The sequence below is a fragment of the Tetrao urogallus genome (assembly GCF_951394365.1).
Source record: "Tetrao urogallus genome assembly, chromosome: 8".
NCBI classification, from domain to species: Eukaryota; Metazoa; Chordata; class Aves; order Galliformes; family Phasianidae; genus Tetrao; species Tetrao urogallus.
In genome coordinates this window covers 1,705,884-1,724,056 of record NC_136821.1, presented here as the reverse complement: position 1 = coordinate 1,724,056, position 18,173 = coordinate 1,705,884, and the positions used below count along the sequence as shown (strand labels likewise).

Genomic DNA, 18,173 nt, shown 5'->3' with positions numbered 1-18,173 from the left:
AATGTCATCTGGACAATCACCACGTGATTGCATGGAGCCTTTTGTTGGGGAGCTATGTTTAGTTCTGGCGTGACACCCCACAGAGGATGCAAGCCACCTGGAAAGGGCACGGGAGAGAGAAACAGGAATGGCTGAGCGTCTAGGAAGTGTGGCTCCAGGAAAGATGAAAAGAGCAGCCTGTTTATTTGTAAGGAAGCGAGATGTGGTAACAGACATAACAGAACTTTCCTGCTGCAGAGAGGCGGTAAAGGATCCGTTCCTTTTGTCTGCTGGAGCAAAAAGAAGTAATAGGCTACAACTGCAGCAGGAAAGACTTGTGTTAGGGGAAGATGTTTTGGTTAAGGAAGACGTATGGAGGGGTGAGCAGCAGGGGGCTGTGGAGCTGCCACCACCGGAGGCTCAGAAGAGCAGACTGCTCTTGTATCTGTCAGGAATAGCTGTGACTGTCTGCGCTGTGTGGCAGATGCTTGGGATCTGATGACTTATGGTCTGCAAGGAGTTCCTTGAGGGTGGGCTAATCCTTCCACTTGTACCTCTACGGCTCAGCTCATTAACAAAAAATGAGTTTAAAAAGATTTTAAAATATGTACTGAATGAGGTATAAACAAGATAGAATGGGAAGTGGACTTCCTTCAAAGGGCATAAGTTCCAAGGGCTCGAGCATCATCTCAGGATAAATTAGGTGTTTGTTAAGCATAAGTAGTTTGATTGTTCTACAAATTGTCTGCTTGTATGGTTCAAATCTGAGTTTAGCCTTTCAGTCTGTGCGTAAGCAATAGTAAGGGATGGTGCTGTTGTTGAGCTGACCTTTTCCTTTCCATAGGTTAAATAGCTCTTCTACACTCGGGTTTCCCACCATGTGAATTCGGTCAGTGCTGTCACACTTCCCCCTTTCACAGCACCTCCTCCAGTTTTTTCTTGTAAGTAAAGGTTAACGTTAATTTTTCACTGTCTTTATCCCTATACTCCTTTTTCCTGCACATTCCATGAAGTAATTTTTTTCTCATTCTGGTTTCTAACAGAAGACCTCCCAGTAAACAGGCTCTAACTGCACACCTTTCCATTTAAGTATAGCATTCACGATATCATTCTCAAACCTCTAAACATTATAGCTGCAATATATTCTATGTCACTAATAGATCTTAGAGAGCTTAGAGAACAGAAACTCCGAATATCTTCACTGTTTTCATAAAACAGGAGGAAAATGAAGAAGTTTATGTGCTTAATATTTAAATGAATGCAAAAGAGAGTTGTGACCCACATACATTGCTGATCCTTTGCTTTTTAAATTCCTCCATCCCCAGCAGTTCCTCCATTACACCACAGGATTGTTTAGTCTCCATTTTACTGCAATCAGCTTTGTGCCATACTGGGTTTCAGACCACAGCTTGGGAATTACCAAGTTAGATCTTCTCTTCATACACCAGCAAAAACCACAGAATAACTTTCAAACAGTATTTCTTCACATACATATGCACGGAAGGAGTTAAGGAAGGCTCCCCATCCCCACCCCAGATTTATGTAAGATTTGTCTGGGATATATTTAAATGTGGAAAACTTGGAAGAAAGCTTAAGAAAACACTGTCAGATGAATGTCTCGAAGTGCCCACGTACAGCTGTGGAATCTCTTTTTGTTGGTGAGAGGGTCTGCTAGGATTTGCAGATGAAAACTTTCCTTTGCAGCTCACTTGGGAGCCAGATGTACTTTATCAACGCTGTGAGGTGCACAGACTTACACATAGGCTGGATCTGGAGTGTATGTTTAATGTCAACATGATGGCAGACTTTAGGTTGTTTCCTCAGGTACAAAATACTCCCCATGCCCCATTGCTCACCACTGTGGAACACGTACTGAACCTGCAGAACTTCTGTTCCCTTCCAACACCATTGGGTTTCATTCATTTGAGGATATTCAATGGACAACTGAATTCTGACTTGAGACTCTTGGCTTCTTGTGGAGCCTTACAGCCTCAGTTATGTTGTGATCCTATGATCTGCAAGCCATTGAATTGCTTTGGGCTCATTAGCAGATAGCCTGGTTCCTCCAGGGAGGTGCACTCATTCAAACATTAGACCCTGTATCAATCAAAAGAGATGCTTCAGACTCTCTCACTGCCAGAACTGTTTGTCACTTTACGTCCTTTAATTTCCAAGTTATTTTTTGTAACTGAGGCTTTTCGCCACTAATAGTCGACTTGAGTAAAAAATATATAATTTTTTTTTTAATGGATTATTGTGTAAGGGTCTTCATCAAGGATTTCACCATGCTAGTCTATTGCAAACCATCTCCAAGCTGGTATGTACCCATTGCTTTTACAAGTTACTCACTTTATACAGATTGCTGTGGTCTTGTGGGATTGGCATCGATGGCCGGAACAGAGTTGCCTGCAGCAGAGACATCTGGCTCTGATAGAGGGTCATTAAGCTATCAGCTCACGTTGCAGCATCATCCAGAGGAATTTGAATGGGATGGCAGAGAGGAAAGGTGGCCAGGGCAGAAAAAGACATCCACGTTATATTTATTTCAGAAGGAGAAATTCTAGGTCTAAGATTCTCTTTATCTGATCCAGTAATTTGTTTATATTAGCAATGTGTGAAATTGCTGTTGAATTTTCATTTTCCTTTGATTTTGTTTCCTTTCCTTATGCCTCTTTATTACTCTCAGGTCCCCAGAAGATATCAGAAACACATCACAGCTGCAAACAAGCAAAGATTCAGTGCCAGTCTCCTTCAGTTAATGAGAAATGGATACTGCAGAGCAACGTGCTCAGCACTGTCTCCTCCCCTCACCAGCACCCAAAAAGGTAATACAGCCATCTTCACAATTCATATCCAGATAACTTCAGATATACAACTTTGATATCAATGGTTAGAAAACAGACAGTTATCAACGTACTATCAGAGAATAATTCTGAACTAGGTCTCATTCAAATAGCTTGGGCTCTTTCCTATTGCACATTAAAGCTGGAAGAACCCACACTGAGGGCTCAGACTCGAATGGATTAGGCATAGATATGCACAACAAGAATGGACATTTAGATGAACACCTTCCAGGGATGGGGGCTCTTCATCTCACTTCCCTGGGAGGCCTGTTCCAATGCCTGACCTCCGTTTTTATTAGGAGCACTTGTTTGCTCCCATCAGTAAGTGCAGAAGAGTGACAAGTCTAGACATTCTTGTTTTGGTGGAAGAAAGGCTTTCCCTCGGCTCCCCTTCCCCACAGCTCTCCTCTTGAGCATCTGCCAGAGTTGTAGGTGGGAGGAAGATATGTGTGTGTGTGTGTGCATGCAGTTCAGATGAGCATTCATTTCTTTATATAAGATCAGAGTGATGAAGAATATCTTCCTCTTTGGCACAGCAGTCATCTATGTAAAATATTTCTGAGTAGGCACAGAGTCCTCCACCCTTTCCTTTTGATTTCTGTTTTTCATTTATTTCAACTTGATTGTCCTCATGGCCACGAGCACAGCTCCCGACTCCCAAGTTATGAGCTTTACCAGATCCAGAGAGCAGAGTCCTCCAATGGCTGCTCAGGGCTGTGAGGCACCAGACCATTTTCCACACGCTTATCTTTCCTCCTTTCTGCTCTCCCACTCATCCACCAGGAGCAGCTGCACTATTCATGTCTGGCCAGAAGGGAACACAGGCAGACGGCTGTCAGGCTATGAATCAGTTTTTAAACCGTGGTTTGAAGGGGAAGATTTTAGTTTTATTTCCCACTTGCAGAACAAAGAGCATCTGTTTTTGACGCTTATAGTTTTATGCTGATCTGGGAGTTTAACTTGCAATTACCACGTTGGGGAATTGATTCAAATATCCAATTAAATATATTCTCCTGACTTTTTTTTTTTTTAATTGATCAGGGTGCTGTGAAATTAAATCCTTATAATATATGCAAAAAAAAAATTAAATGAGGATCAATACGTGTGATTCTCTTCGGTCTTATAAATGGTGTGACTGGAAACACTGGGAGCAGATAGAATAGTTATTAGTTTTATTGTTCTGTGGAATTTGAAGACTGAGTGCTGAAGAATGAACAGACTTTGGCTTGAAAAGCATTCATGTGTGCTGCAGTAGTTAGGGGTAGAATGGTTTCTTGGACACACTGGGAATGAGGAGAGCCAAAAGTGAGTCACATGGATGACTGCAGACATCACATTTAATTGTGCAATAATACTACAGCAAGCACAATTGGAGCAGGCTTGCTGACCTCACAGCTGAAAGCACTATTTAAGATCTGGCTACCAGATGTTCCAATAGGATCTAGCCAGCTGCTAGAGGAGGTTACCCTGAGTGTTTTAACAGGGAATATTTACAGCCTAGCAGCTCGGAAGAGATGATTGCACTAATTTTCTTCTCTGCCCTGCTGTGGGACGAAGCTCAAGCATGGGGATTCAAGGATGGAGTGCTGCATAACTCTATTTGGCTAGGTAAGAAATAATCTAATCACAACTGTTTTATTGCCAGAGTCCCTGTGTCTGTGGAACAGTATAAAAATAAACACTTAGAGGTACAAAAGTGAGCCAGGCATTCATGTAAGCAAAATCCTGCACTGAAATCGGCCGTCGTGTTAAATGAGTAACGACTGTAAGATTTGTACTTAAGAGCTTGCTGGTTTTATTGTTGCTCTGAAATGCAGGAAAAAATAGCTATGGAATACTTCATCTGAATGTGTTTTCCTAGAGCATGAGGTGAAGCGAAAAGAGCGTTAAATAGTAGTTTGCTTCTAATGAAGGAAAATGTGTGTGAAACGAAACTCATGCCAAAGGAATGAATTATTTTCTGCATGAACATATTTCAAATGCCTGGGGTTCTCCATATGAAACTAAATGGTCTGGAAATAATATCAATATATTTCCTAGGTTTCTAGGGAAGAGGAGAAATGTATATGTTTTGGCCATTGGTCTGTTCACATCATTAAACAGAGGAGAGGAGATTGCAAAAGGACTGTAGAAAATGCTGTGGGAATAGTTTCTTATATCTCAAGTGAGTTTAAATGGCTCTCAGAGGTTTTTTTTTTATAGGCTTCATAATTATCCAGTACAATAGAAAAACATTCAAAATACAGTCCCATAAAATGTGCCAAAAGAAATACATGCACTCAGTGCTCTGCTTGATAGACAAATTTCTACAAACTCTTTCATCCTGTCTAAGATGCTGCATATTTCTTTAAGGATTTAAGGAATTCCTGCAGGCAGTCCTTGTTTCTGTACGCTCAGATGTTTCACGTGGGACTGAGCCACATTCATAGCTGGTGCAGCAACCACGTGGCTGCAGTCTCAGAGGATCATGTAAACTAAAGGGAACACGAAGGAGAAGCCATCTATACTGTTTTCCATATGGCTGTACATTTTTAATGATTCCCCTCTCCTTCTGAACTTGAAACATGCCCCTGTGTCCCATAGCTGCTCAAGGTGCTCAGGTGGGTGAGGATAGCTCAGCAGCTTACAGAGGAGCTGCTCTTCCAGTGCTGCTCTGTGGAAGAAGCAAAGCTTGCATCCTAGGCTGGACACAGGGAAGAGTTCAGCACACACCATACCACTTACAATCAGAGCCAGAGTGTGGGTCCTGGGTGTTTTCTTTGCAAATATTGGCATATCTACGTGACTGCTGCAACCAGTGCCATGCTGGGTGTGGATGGCAGGGCTTCTGCAACATGAACTGGTGATAACAGCCATCGGCTAAGTGGCTTTACCTGGTAGGTATTGAAGTCAGTCAGAAGAAAGTCTCCTGAATCTTTAAAATGAAGGAATAGAGAGCTAACAGGAATTAAGACGTTGTATTGCTACACCTTAGCATTTTCAATGAGAGTAAATAAAAATCAAAGATAAGAGTTAAAACTGACAACTTGCTCTAAAGAAAGAGACACAAAATCCGGAAGCACAGTGTGCTCTTTGGAATAACCACTTTGCTTTCCATTCTATGTTCCACTGAATCTCATTTAAAAACACACTATCTATTCTAATTAATGTAATAAAAAATATTCAAATAAAACCCAAAATGCAGTTAAATTACCAATGGAATTCAGTGAAATTGCATACAAGTGAAGAAAAATTGGGCACATTCATAGCCATCCAATTAACGCATCTTTTCATTAAGAAAAGAAATAATTTGAACAAGACGAGTAACCGTAATCTCATGTTAACTACAGCCAAGCATTACAGCAAGAACCTCCTGCTAAATAGGAATGTGCAGTGGCTGCTGAGCCTTGCTTATCTCTTTTTCTGATAAAGCATAATTGAGACCAGAGAGAAAATGAGGGAGATTTCCATTTCGCCTCTCTTCAGCAAGCCAGTAACCAAATGTCAAATCTTCTGCAAAGGTTAGTGTAGAACTGCTCACGTGTTGTACCTTTTTTTCTGTGTGCTACAAAAGATCTTTTGTTTTCTCAGTAAACACGGAGTCCTTCTGGAGCTGATTGCATTGCCATCCTGCTAATGTCTTTCTTGTGTGCACGGAATTTTATTGTTGCTCATTTTTGAAACAAGCATGTTATAGCCAAAACTTACTGTAAACCGATGAGAGGAGTGGAGCAGTCTTGTTCAGATGTATCATACACTCATTCAAGTGCCAGCAAGAAGGTTTCCAAGGGCAGCTCTTCCTCACCCATATCCACAGTTTCACCCCGCTCACAGAATGTATTGGGGAGTTTCAGGGGCCATAGCTGCCCCATTCTCTGAGTGTCACCTTGTGCCACAGACTGCATGGCCGTCCTCCACTTAAAGTTAAATATTTTGTTTTCACCTTAGGAGTTTCATGCATATTGAGGGCACTTTGTTAGGCCAAGTCCCATACTTGCTGTGTTTGTGCAGAAGAGGTTGGCTGTGGTTCATTCTTACCAACTGCTGTGGGTGAGCAGAGGGTCACTGTCCTTGCCAAATCCTGCTGCTTCTGGACCTCAAGGAGAGCCTCTAAGAAATATGAGCTGGAAGAAACACGTCCCATCAGCAGTGTAATCTGTGATCTTTTGTGTAAGAAGCAAAGAAGAAAAATGAATGGATAGAACACTCCCAGTAAACTGGTTTTCAGGCAAATAAAGAGCAAGATGAGCTGGAAATTCTGTGTTGAGCAGGAAAAGATTTCAGACAAGTCAAGTAAGGACAGCAGCCTTCAGGCAGAATTGGAGAATCAGAGAATCGTTACAGTTGGAAAAGATCTCTTGGATCCCCAGCCCCCCCATGCCCACTGCCCACATCCCTCAGTGCCACATCCCCACGGCTCCGGGACACCCCCAAGATGGTGACCCCCCCTCTCCCTGGGCAACTGTGCCACTGCCTGACTGCTCTTTGGGGAAGAGATGTTTCCCAGTATCCAATAGAATCCCCACCTATTGGGTTGATGCCCAGCTGAGGCCCAGGCACACCAGTGTAGGAACAGGGCACTTTTAGGGTAGGCTCATGCTTGTATGCTTATCTACACAATCATGAGATTGCCCCCATGAAAACTAATAATAGTTTCTGTGTGTGTATATTCAGACCTACCTTTGTGTAGATATGTATGCATATAATGTATAACGTACATGTATTTAATTAGTGTTTTAAAGGTGTTAATAAGTACAATGCTTTGACCTAGGTGAGGTTTTGCTGATGTAACTCATCTTTCTGCACATTCCCTAATATAATTAACAGAGAGGAAAAAATGCCTGCGAGATCTGAGCAGTTAATTAGGATATACTGTTAGTTAATACTGTCAGATTAAACTGTGGCACACTGAGCCAGCAGAAGCTGTCAGGGCTCGGTGGAGCACACGTGTGTGGTCCATCTTCCCAAAGGCTACTATTATCTTGTTCCAGAGGAGTAGCAAAGAGATGGGTGATTGCTCCCAGCAGGATCCCACCACCCACCCAGGCACTGCGGGTGCTGCTGTCAATGGAGCAGCACTTGCAGAAACAGTGAAGAAGCAGAGCTTTCCAGCAGTATTCTGAAAAATGGGATGCCTGTCCATGCTGATGTTTTAGCAGCAACAAATGGAGGCAGATGCCTTTGGAAGGATTAGCATTGAAAACATTGCTGTCGGGAGGAATAGTCAGAATAACTCACAGTGCAAAGGTTTTACCATCAGCTCCAATAGTGGTGCATCCCAACTGCTGGTGGTTCTCCCCAGGTCCCTGGTGTCACACCCAGCAGAGAAGCAGGGTGCCCAGGTGGCTCCATGGGCCCCTATGCCAGCACCCACTCTGCCCAAAGTTTTCGGACCGCTCTTGTTGCACCTCTTGTAGAGGCAGCAAGCCTTAAGATTGGTCTGCCTCTTGCTCCTTGACTGGTGTAGGCAGCCAGCTCAGCTAACCCAAGGGTCAAATCCCATGGTTTCAACTCACTGTCAGTGCAATTCAATTCACCTTCCAGTTCGCTCACCTATGAGCTGCAGTGATCACTGATCGCCTTTGCAGGCTGTCCCTGGAGAGTGCAGCAGGGCTGAGTGCTGCACTGCTTTCTGCATTACTCAAGTGCCTGCACTGCTTTCTGCATTACTCAAACTTCCAGTTCATACGTGCTGAATTCAACACAGTCGCGCCGTAAAGAAAGAGTCCTGGGCTTATCAGGTTAGATATGACAGCCTATTTAAAGAATGAAAAATGAAACCTCCTACAAATGATTTTTTAATTTAAATAAGATTTTTTTTTTTAATAAATAACGTACCATCATCCAATCCTTGGAGGCATTCAAGGCCAGGCTGGATGTGGCTCTGGGCAGCCTGGGCTGCTGGTTGGTGACCCTGCACACAGCAGGGGGCTGGAACTGGATGAGCACTGTGCTCCTTTGCAACCCAGGCCATCCTGTGATTCTATGATCACCCAGCTGTCAGGTATTTTGACTCTTCCTTGCACTGGGACTGGACTTAGAAAGGCTTCTCTCCAGAGCATGTTATCCCATGCCCATGCCAGAGACGCTCCCTGCGATGCTGCAGGAAGCAGCTCAGCCTGCCGAGCCTCCTGTCAGCACCAACTGACTTCCCCAGGCACCAGGCCAGGGACTGCTGCACTGCCAAACGTCACTGTCTCTACAAGGGGATCTCACCATTGCTAACCACAATTCAGTGGTGACCGTGCTCTTGTTTAAAAATATCCCAACCTAGCCAAAACTGCAGCCTGTCACTAATAGAGACATTCTTTTTTTCCCATGGCACCAGGAACTACTGTAAAAACACTTCTTGTTTGGCTTCTTTTTTCTTTCTCCTCGAGTAGCAATAGCTACAGACAGCCATTTTTCTCACGTTAGGCTAAATATAAAAAAAAAATATCTAAAGTGTTCAGATTAAATATGCCTGTTGGTTCTGAGGCAGATTTCTGTACATATGGTGTCAGGCAAGCGAAACAAGAAACAATTACAAAACCCATCGCAGCCCTGAAAAGTTCTGAGCTTCACTGGAAAGCTGCTTCACGTTGAACCTCCAAAGCAAAAAAAAATGATGAAGAAAGGGTATTAATTTTCTGTGCCACAGAAATGTCAGCCAGCAATTGTTCTGGTTCTGCCCTTCGCGACACAAGCTCAGATATTTTAATTTCCCATTTTCATTCCCTTTAATTTCTGCCTCTCTCCTATCCAAGTAGCTCTGATTTCACTTCTCTGGAGACTAAAAACAAAGCTCTGATTCATCTTAGAAAAGCACCGAAGCTGTATCCAACAGTATGCTGTGAGAGCAGCCCAGAACGACAGGATGCACAGAGCGGCCATGCCGACACGGGCCGATGGTTCCCATAGCTACTGCTGGCTGAGCCGTCCCGTGGGGCTCCTTCCCTGCATTTGCTGACCTTCCCTTCTTCAGAACCTTGCCAGGCTCTGACCAGCTCTATTGTTCAAGACTTCGGAACAAAACCAAACTCTGATGAAGATAGGCCGAGGGAGCTTGGCTGGTTCAGCATGGAGAAGGGACGGCTTCAGGGAGACCTCAGTGCAGCCTTCCAGCACTTGAGGGCAGCTTATGGGCAGGAGGAGAGCGACTTTGTACACAGTCAGATAGGGACAGCACAAGGGGGAATGGTTTTAAACTAAAAGAGGGGAGATTTGGGTTGGCTGTTAGGGGAAATCCTTCACCCACAGGTGGTGAGGCTCTGGAACTGCCCTCAGCTGTTGTGCCCCATCCCTGGAGGCACCCAAGGCCATAGATGGGCCCTGGGCAGCCAGCCCATGGCAGCAGTGTCCCTTCCAACCCAAACACTCTGTGGTTCTGTGGTCTTTGAGGACCCTTCCAACCCAAGCCATGCTGTGATTCTGTGATTCTACGAAACCTTTGGGTCAGGAGAGGTGCGTTTCCCCGACGCTTTGCAAACACCGCAGCTACTAACTCAGCATCTTTCATCTGGCCACCATCCAGAGGTGCATTTCCTGGGGAGGCTGTGGGTGACAGGAGAGCATCCCAAGAGTGGGCAGCTGGGACGTGATGCTGAAATCCTTTGTTGTTGTTCCCACAGAACGAGCAGCTGGGGTGTACCACCGGGAGTCACGCTCAGGGAAGTACCAGCTCACCTATGCAGAAGCAAAAGCAGTCTGCGAATACGAGGGAGGACACCTAGCCACCTATCAGCAGCTGGAGGCAGCGAGAAAAATAGGTTGGAAAAAAAAATCACAGCTGTTTGCTTTTCACATCCATCACTCATTCGTAACGTCTTTGCTTTCCATGAATGTTATGAACTCTGGGACTAAGAGACTTGTAAACTCTCTGGGTGTTTGCCCGAGTTGTATGCAGTTTCCTACCCCTGATACAGAGCTGCTGTTGGGGCATGTGCACACAGTGCTGTGCATCACTGAGCTGGGGGTGCAGCACAGCCATGGGGCTGCAGGGAACGAGATGTGCTATTTCCCTATCAGCAGCTGAGATGTGTGTCCCAGCTCAGGGTGAACTGCATTTCTCTTTGATTCTTGATGAGGAATGATTATTCATTCAGAGAATTAGGAAAACAATGGAAAATATCCTCTGCTCTAGAAATGTGCAGGCTGTGCTGTTGAGTCAGAAGCTGGCTCTCAGCACCAGCACACATGTAGAAAGGGTACTTTTGTCTCTTCTGAGCAGCTCAGAGTCTGAGGACACCACAAATATGTTCCAGTTTGTCTCAGTGAAAACATGGAATTGGTCTCTACCAGACACTGCAATCTTTGGCTATTGTATCTAAGTTGTCAGCCACAAAGTGCATTAACAGGATCTAGTTGTTTAGCAATAAATACTTGAGGCTATTTAGGTATTTAAAGTATTTGAAGTACATATTTTATTTCCTTAGCTCCATGTGTAGTATTTTATTCACTCTCAGGTCTTAATACTGCAAATTGTTTCATGAGATATGATTTAGTACATTTGCATGACTTCAAAAGGGAAACAAAGAACACGGTTTATTCACTTACATAACTCATTCTGTGTGTAATGTGATTACAAATGCTGGTACAGCACTTAAATTATGCTACCCCGGAGACTGCATCATCCATCTGCATTTGATTTTTCTTTTCAAATGAAGAACGAATGATCATACTGTGGACAACACAAAGCAATTTCACATTCTATGTTTAAAATTATCAACTGAAAATACTGCTCTTTCCCATAGCTCAATTTTATTAGGCCAATTACATTTAAGTAATCAATCACCTCAAGTAAGACTTGAATAAAAAGCAGTTTCTTGCCTGGGATTGATTTATCCCACTGATGCCACTTTTCCTCCCTGATGCAGGTTTCCATGTGTGTGCTGCTGGCTGGATGGCCAAGGGCAGAGTTGGTTACCCCATAGTAAAAGCTGGAGCCAACTGTGGTTTTGGAAGAACTGGGATTGTGGACTATGGGATTCGCCTCAACAGAAGTGAGAGATGGGATGCCTACTGCTACAACCCAAACGGTGAGTTTAGAAACAGCTCCTTGCTCCTCAGGTCGAAGACTGTGAGTGCTATGGGGCAGTGTGAAGGCTCTGAATGAGTTGGCTTCTGTACCAATAATACACTGTCCTCAAAGGGGACACACTGATCCAGGCTCATTTGGAACTGGCACAAAGCCCCTCTGCTGTCCCCAGCAGCTGGCATGGCTCACTCAGAGCACAGCTCTCTGCCATGGGCAACCGGGCCTAGCCAAAGCCTCTCCAGAAACTAAGTGTAATGATATGCTCTTGTTGATTAACAAGGTAAGTAATACTTCTAAAATGACCATCTTTTGTATAAGGGCATTTACATTTACTCTACAATTTCATACAAATATCTAATCTCAGGTGCTTAGTTGTTGAGCTAATTGGTCGTAGTAGTTGATTAAGCAAAAAATATATAGTGGTTGGCGACCATGCACATAGCAGGGGGATTGAAACTATGTGATCCCTGTGGGCCTTTTCAACCCAGGCCATTCTGTGATTCTATGAAATATAACTCCTGTACTGTAAGCATATTTTCTTACCTCTGCAGCAAGATGATAACTTAGAAAACTAAAATCACCCTCAGCGATTATTGCCCTTTACTTGCCTTTTACATTATTCCTACTTTGGCCATAAAGAATCAGTATTGATTTCAAAGTTCTCAGTCTTCCTGCTGCAAACACTGCTGCTGAAAATTTGGAAGCAGACACAAGTGTTCAGAAAATAAATTCTAGAGAAATCATTCTAGTTGTTTTGTGTTTGCTAGAGCTTTTATTCTAAAACAATAATAATTCACACAAATCTGACTTCTCAGAGTTGCTGAGTTCCATTATTAGCCAGACATTTGAGCATGAAGCTTAGCTATAATTGAACACTGCAAAGGCAGGGATGTGTTTATCTACATCGAAGAGCCTCAAGAGTTGTCAGGCTTCTCAGCAGCATTGTGGCATGTTGCAGGAACAGCGCAACCTCAAGGTCTTGATTTGGCTGTCCAGATGACAAGTGGGAATCTGTACCTAAAGAAGACTGTGAGAGAAGTAGAGTTGCATTCTCCACTTATTTTATTTCTTTGTTGGAAACACGTTTCTGGAGGGAAATAGTGTGCATGCAACTCTTTTCATAGAATCATAGAATCACAGAATCATAGAATCGTAGAATCTTAGAATGGCCTGGGTTGCAAAGGCCCACAGTGCTCATCCAGTTGCAACCCCCTGCTGTGTGCAGGTCACCAACCAGCAGCCCAGGCTGCCCAGAGCCACATCCAGCCTGGCTTTGAATGCCTGCAGGGATGGGGCATCCACAGCCTCCCTGGGCAACCTGTGCCAGTGCCTCACCACCCCGTGGGTGAAAAACTTCCTCCTCATATCCAACCTAAATCTCCCCTGTCTCAGTTTATCCCTCCTTGTCATATCACTATCCACCCTCATGAACAGCCATCCCCATCCTGTTTAAACATGACTGGCAGGACTTCACCAAATGTGAGACATGTCCACATTCACCTCCATTTGCTGCTCCAATGACTGAAGTACTGACATGACCACTGTGACAGTTTATCTTGATGTCGCTTCATGTAGCTGGAAAGATAGGACAAGCTAACCCCAATAAGAAAAGGAAAATTCACTTTATCTGTGCTTGGCTTCCCTGCTCTGTGCATTCTGCCCTGGCTGGCAGAGCCGGAACTGGAGTTGTCAGTGACGTCTGTACAGCTGTGCACATTTTGTTTGTGCTTGTGGGGTTTGAGCTTGTTTATACGAGCAGGGCAGTTGTTAACCAAATAGCTCTGCGGGGTGGGGGACACACAGATGTTCAGCACACTGAGAAAACTGTTAGGCTACTGCGTTCATTATTAGTGCATGTATGTCAGCCCAACTCCCTCCTCTGTCAGCCTTCTCCTCTGGGACCAGAGGTAGTTACTTTCCAAATGCTGTGTCTGGTTAGAGGACAAAGGGGAACCAGAGCTGCCAACACTCAGAGGACAGCCTGAGCCTCTCCCATTAGAAGGAAATGCGTTCAAGCTGCTGCACAGACTGGCAGTGGTTTGGCTGCAGGTGGGAGGCGAGCAGCCTGGGGGGCAAAGCCCTGGCTGAAGAGAGCCTCAGCTCTTCCATGGGCTGCTAATGACGTGAGGAACTTGCAGAACTGCTTGCCTGTTTGAAACACACCTCCATCTCACATCCAGTAGCAGGGGTACAATGAAGCGCATGGCAGTGCTGACCTTTACAAGTGGGGTAGTTTGGTTTTCTTTTGTGGTTTTTGGTGCAAGACACGCTTGAAAGAGGTTTTTGAAGAAGAAAGGATGAAGCTGGATGCCAGAGTAACTTGCAAGTACAGCCCTAAAGCTTAAAGTTCAGCACGGTCAGAAACCCCATGTGCCTTTTACATAAAGCACTGAACTCCTGCCCAAAGTTCACAAAAGACAATGGAAGCTTTTCCACTGAATTCAGGGAGTTTGGGATCGTGCCTGTTACTTCTAAAAGGCAAAAGCTAGGAATTGCTGACATTTCTTGAGAATGCTGACTACTGAAATAGATGGAACATGCAACCACGCTGGCTGTCCCTGTGTGATTTTCTATGGTTCTGCTGCATGGAAGAGCTGAAAGCATTAAATCATTGCCGTATCCAAAATGAATGCTTGGACTCTGATGTTTTTATTTTCCTCTTAGGAAAAGAATGTGGTGGAGTCTTCACGGATTCAAAACATGTTTTTAAGTCACCAGGCTACCCAAACGAGTATGAAAATGACCAAATTTGCTACTGGCATATCAGAGTAAAGTATGGACAGCGGATTCATCTCCAGTTTCTGGAGTTTGATGTTGAAGACGACACTGCCTGCATGGCTGATTACTTGGAAATCTACGACAGCTATGATGATATCAGCGGTTTTGTGGGCAGGTAATTTCAGCTTCAATATACAAATAATCAAATGATTGCATCTTTTTTTTTCTTTTCTTTTTTTCCATCCGGAATACTGTTTCAGAAAAGCACCATAATAGCTCATCCAATTAACACTTGTCATGCTACTAACACTTGCAGCAATAGCACCTGACTTATCTTTCCTGGCAATTTACCACCCTTCTATTAACACAGGCTGTAAAGAGCCTCAGAAAATCGTGCTTTGCCCTCTTCTGCTTTGTTAAACTGCATGAAAGAGATCTGTGAGACCATGGAGCCAGCTGCTTATCGCAATGCTCTATGATTTTGTAGGAAAACCAAGCACTCTCAGACAGCATTTTGCATTTTATTTAATTTAAGCAAGGAGAAGAGGTGCTAAAGTGTTAGTAAAAATATGTTTAAGTTTCCATTTGCTTCTTGTTAGCTTTTTTCTTGTTCTTTAGCAACCATCTTTTTAGTATAAAGTCCCTCGTATTTTTTCCAGAGGAAGAAGTAGAAACAAAGTGACAAAAGCACTTCCCAATCCCTGCAGTTTTTCACAGCCTCTCTACAAATCATGTGTAGCAAAGCAAGGATATAGCCCATTTGTTTCTCCTTTAGAGATCATTTTAGAAGTTTTCCTTGACCAAGTTCTTTCTTTCTTAGCCTCGAGCCTTCTTTTCCTTAAGGCCTTGTTAAATTGCCTTTTTACTTGTTTTGCATCATTTACTTCCTTCGTATGTTAAAAAATGTTTCCTGCATTTTTCCCTCCCCTAAAATAAAAAGCCTTTAGTCAGTGGTGTTGGCATACAGAGGGGAACTGCATGCACTGAGCACCTGCAACCAGCTCAGCCCTGGGAGCCAAGCTCCAAAGGAGAGCAAATCCAGAGGGCAAAATCCACTGTCATAGAATCATAGGATCATAAAATCAGAGAATTATAGAACCATAGAATGGCCTGGGTTGCAAAGGAGCACAGTGCTCACCCAGTTCCAACCCCCTGCTGTGTGCAGGTCGCCAACCAGCAGCCCAGGCTGCCCAGAGCCACATCCAGCCTGGCCTTGAATGCCTGCAGGGATGGGGCATCCACAGCCTCCTTGGGCAGCCTGTGCCAGTGCATTATCACCCCCTGTGTGTGAAAAACTTCCTCCTAATATCCAACCTAAACCTCCCCTGTCTCAGTTTAAAACCATTCCCCTTGTCCTATCACTATCTACCCTCATAAACAGCTGTTCCCCCTCCTGTTTATAGGCTCCCTTCATCAGGAGATGTCCCTGCGCAGCAGGGCAGGGCACTGCTGCTGTGTCCTCTAGTCATGACTTTATTTATACGTTTTGTTCCAGGTTTTGTGGAGATGAGTTGCCAGATGATATCATTAGCACAGGTAACATATTTATACTCCTGGTTAAAAAAAAAAAAAATTAGCCCAAATGAACTTTTATCCATACTTTCTAGTCATAAATGGGTGAGATGACCAAAGACACAACGTCTGCTTTGTGCCCAAGATGCTATTCCAAAGTGCCCATATGCTCTTTCACCAATGCAGTTACTTTTAAATGGAATAAAATTAAAAAAAAATAAATAAGTTAGAAGAATGAGCAGGGAGCAGCCTGCTGGCCTTGCAGAGGTAGCACACTCAAGGGGTTTTCACATGGGCAGCTTCATGAAGCAGACCTGCCATCAGTGACCTTGTCTCAGCTGTGCATGCAATCTTCTTGCATCACGTTTTCTAATTTGAAGAGTAAGGACTGCAAGAATGGCTCCAAAGCTGGTTATAGAAATTATCCCATCTGTCTGTTTAAAGAGAAGTTCCCAGCAGTTAAAAGTGCCAGGGAAAAACAAATTACAATGGAGTGAGATTATTAACATGAGCAAAACAATAAATATAAAACAAAGGAAAAACAAGCGTCACTCGTAGATCTGTGAGGCTCTGTGGCTGTTTCACAAGTCCTGGTGTCTTCCCTTCTTAAATTAGGTGACTGCATCAGTCAAGCAAAGCCAGCACGGCCATGGCAGTTCTGAGATAGACTACTTAGAGCATTGTTGTTAATAGGTGAGGGGGAAACTTATTTTTAATGAAGTATAGCTTAACTGGCAGATAACTATATAAGGTGATGCTATTTAGAAATATGACAATGAATCAAGCTTTTGACTTCATCAAATGACAGAGGCTCCATGTCCTGGCCCACAGGAGCGAATGGGAAGCACAGGCACTGGGATGGGCTGGAGCCCACAAATGGGCCCTGAGCAGCATTGTGACATTGCACAGCTGGAACAAAGCCTTTTAAAGGACAGGAAACGCTGTGCAAAAAGCACTGTGTTTGTCAAAGCTTTATCAACCTGTGGGCTCTACAGACAATGGGGCTGAAGGAACAGCACTTCTCTGGGGCCTGCAGCTCTAAAGCAGGCAGACCAGGTAGCTTGCTGCATAGAGCTCAGTGTTTCAGGCTCCTCGGGAAGCCCCAAGTGAGCTGCAACCAAAACATAACCTTTGTTTTTCTTTCTCCTATCCCAGGCAATGTTATGACCCTGAAGTTTCTGTCAGATGCCTCAGTGACTGCTGGTGGGTTTCAAATTAGGTATGTTACAATGGACGTGCCTTCCAAGGCAGGGGATGGAAAGAACACGACCTCCCAAGGAAGAACAAACTTCTTATCAGGAAAGTTTGGCATTATGTGAGCAGAACAGCACAGTCCACTCACTGGGAAACACGTTGAGAACCCAATTCAGATACCTGTTTCTTCAGATCAGACAGGGACATACGGTCATTTTCTACATATCTTTCTGACTTTTTATTGTCTATCAATTTTGATAACAAAGTATACCAGGAAATAAATTATAAGATGTATTTTTAGATGACAAGTCCTGTAAAAAAAAAAAAAAGAATTCATTGTTACCAAAGGCTGTAGAACTATTTTTGTATATACAGTGTTCCTTTCCCTCACCTCCTGCACCATTTGAACAAACTTTTTGTGCAAGCAATGTTTCCATTATTAAGTCCTTATTTCCTCGGTTTTCACATATTTATTTTTTAGACTGTTATTTTTTTTATTATTATTAACTCATTCCCCTGAATTCGAAAGGCCTTCAGAGTCTTCTTGTTCTAAAGACACGTGAATTCATCCTGTGGATGGCCTGGTAGCCACCCATGCCATTGACTTGGAGCCTGAAGGTTGTGCAGCAGCGTGAAAAGCACAGGATCCATGGCAATACCAGTCATTTCCTTGTGGGATGGATCAGAGAGCACGCAGCACATTTTGCTGGGCTCTCCTCACGCAGAGAAGAGGTGGCCAAGTCTCTTATCTTGTCCCATTGCACGTGGTGAAGAACCGAATGGGAGACTTGCTGAGATGGAGCGTCAGAAGGAATTGTTGCCAAGAAATCCATTTGCAAGACACCACTGTGATGCTGTGTGTTGTTTACGTGAGTTTTGAGAAGACTGTGCTACTTTGAATTGCTAAACTACTCCACATTTGTTCTCATCTT

General features: G+C 43.8%; 1 protein-coding gene across 2 annotated transcripts; it reads left to right on the top strand.

Moving 5' to 3' along the window:
• Positions 1-2,677: 2,677 nt before the first annotated feature.
• Positions 2,678-17,366, top strand: TNFAIP6 (TNF alpha induced protein 6; the record flags this gene model as incomplete). 2 transcript variants are annotated; one of them, XM_079539184.1, is made up of 7 exons in its annotated part: positions 2,678-2,836; positions 4,319-4,430; positions 10,412-10,549; positions 11,657-11,818; positions 14,482-14,710; positions 16,031-16,071; positions 17,203-17,366. In XM_079539184.1, exons 1-7 carry the CDS (start codon positions 2,738-2,740, stop codon positions 17,364-17,366), a joined length of 945 nt encoding a protein of 314 aa, XP_079395310.1. In that variant the 5' UTR covers positions 2,678-2,737. The 2 variants fall into 2 exon arrangements, with proteins under 2 accessions (XP_079395310.1, XP_079395311.1); XM_079539185.1 differs by lacking the exon at positions 2,678-2,836 and having other exon boundaries at positions 4,233-4,430.
• Between the last annotated feature and the right edge of the window lie 807 nt (positions 17,367-18,173).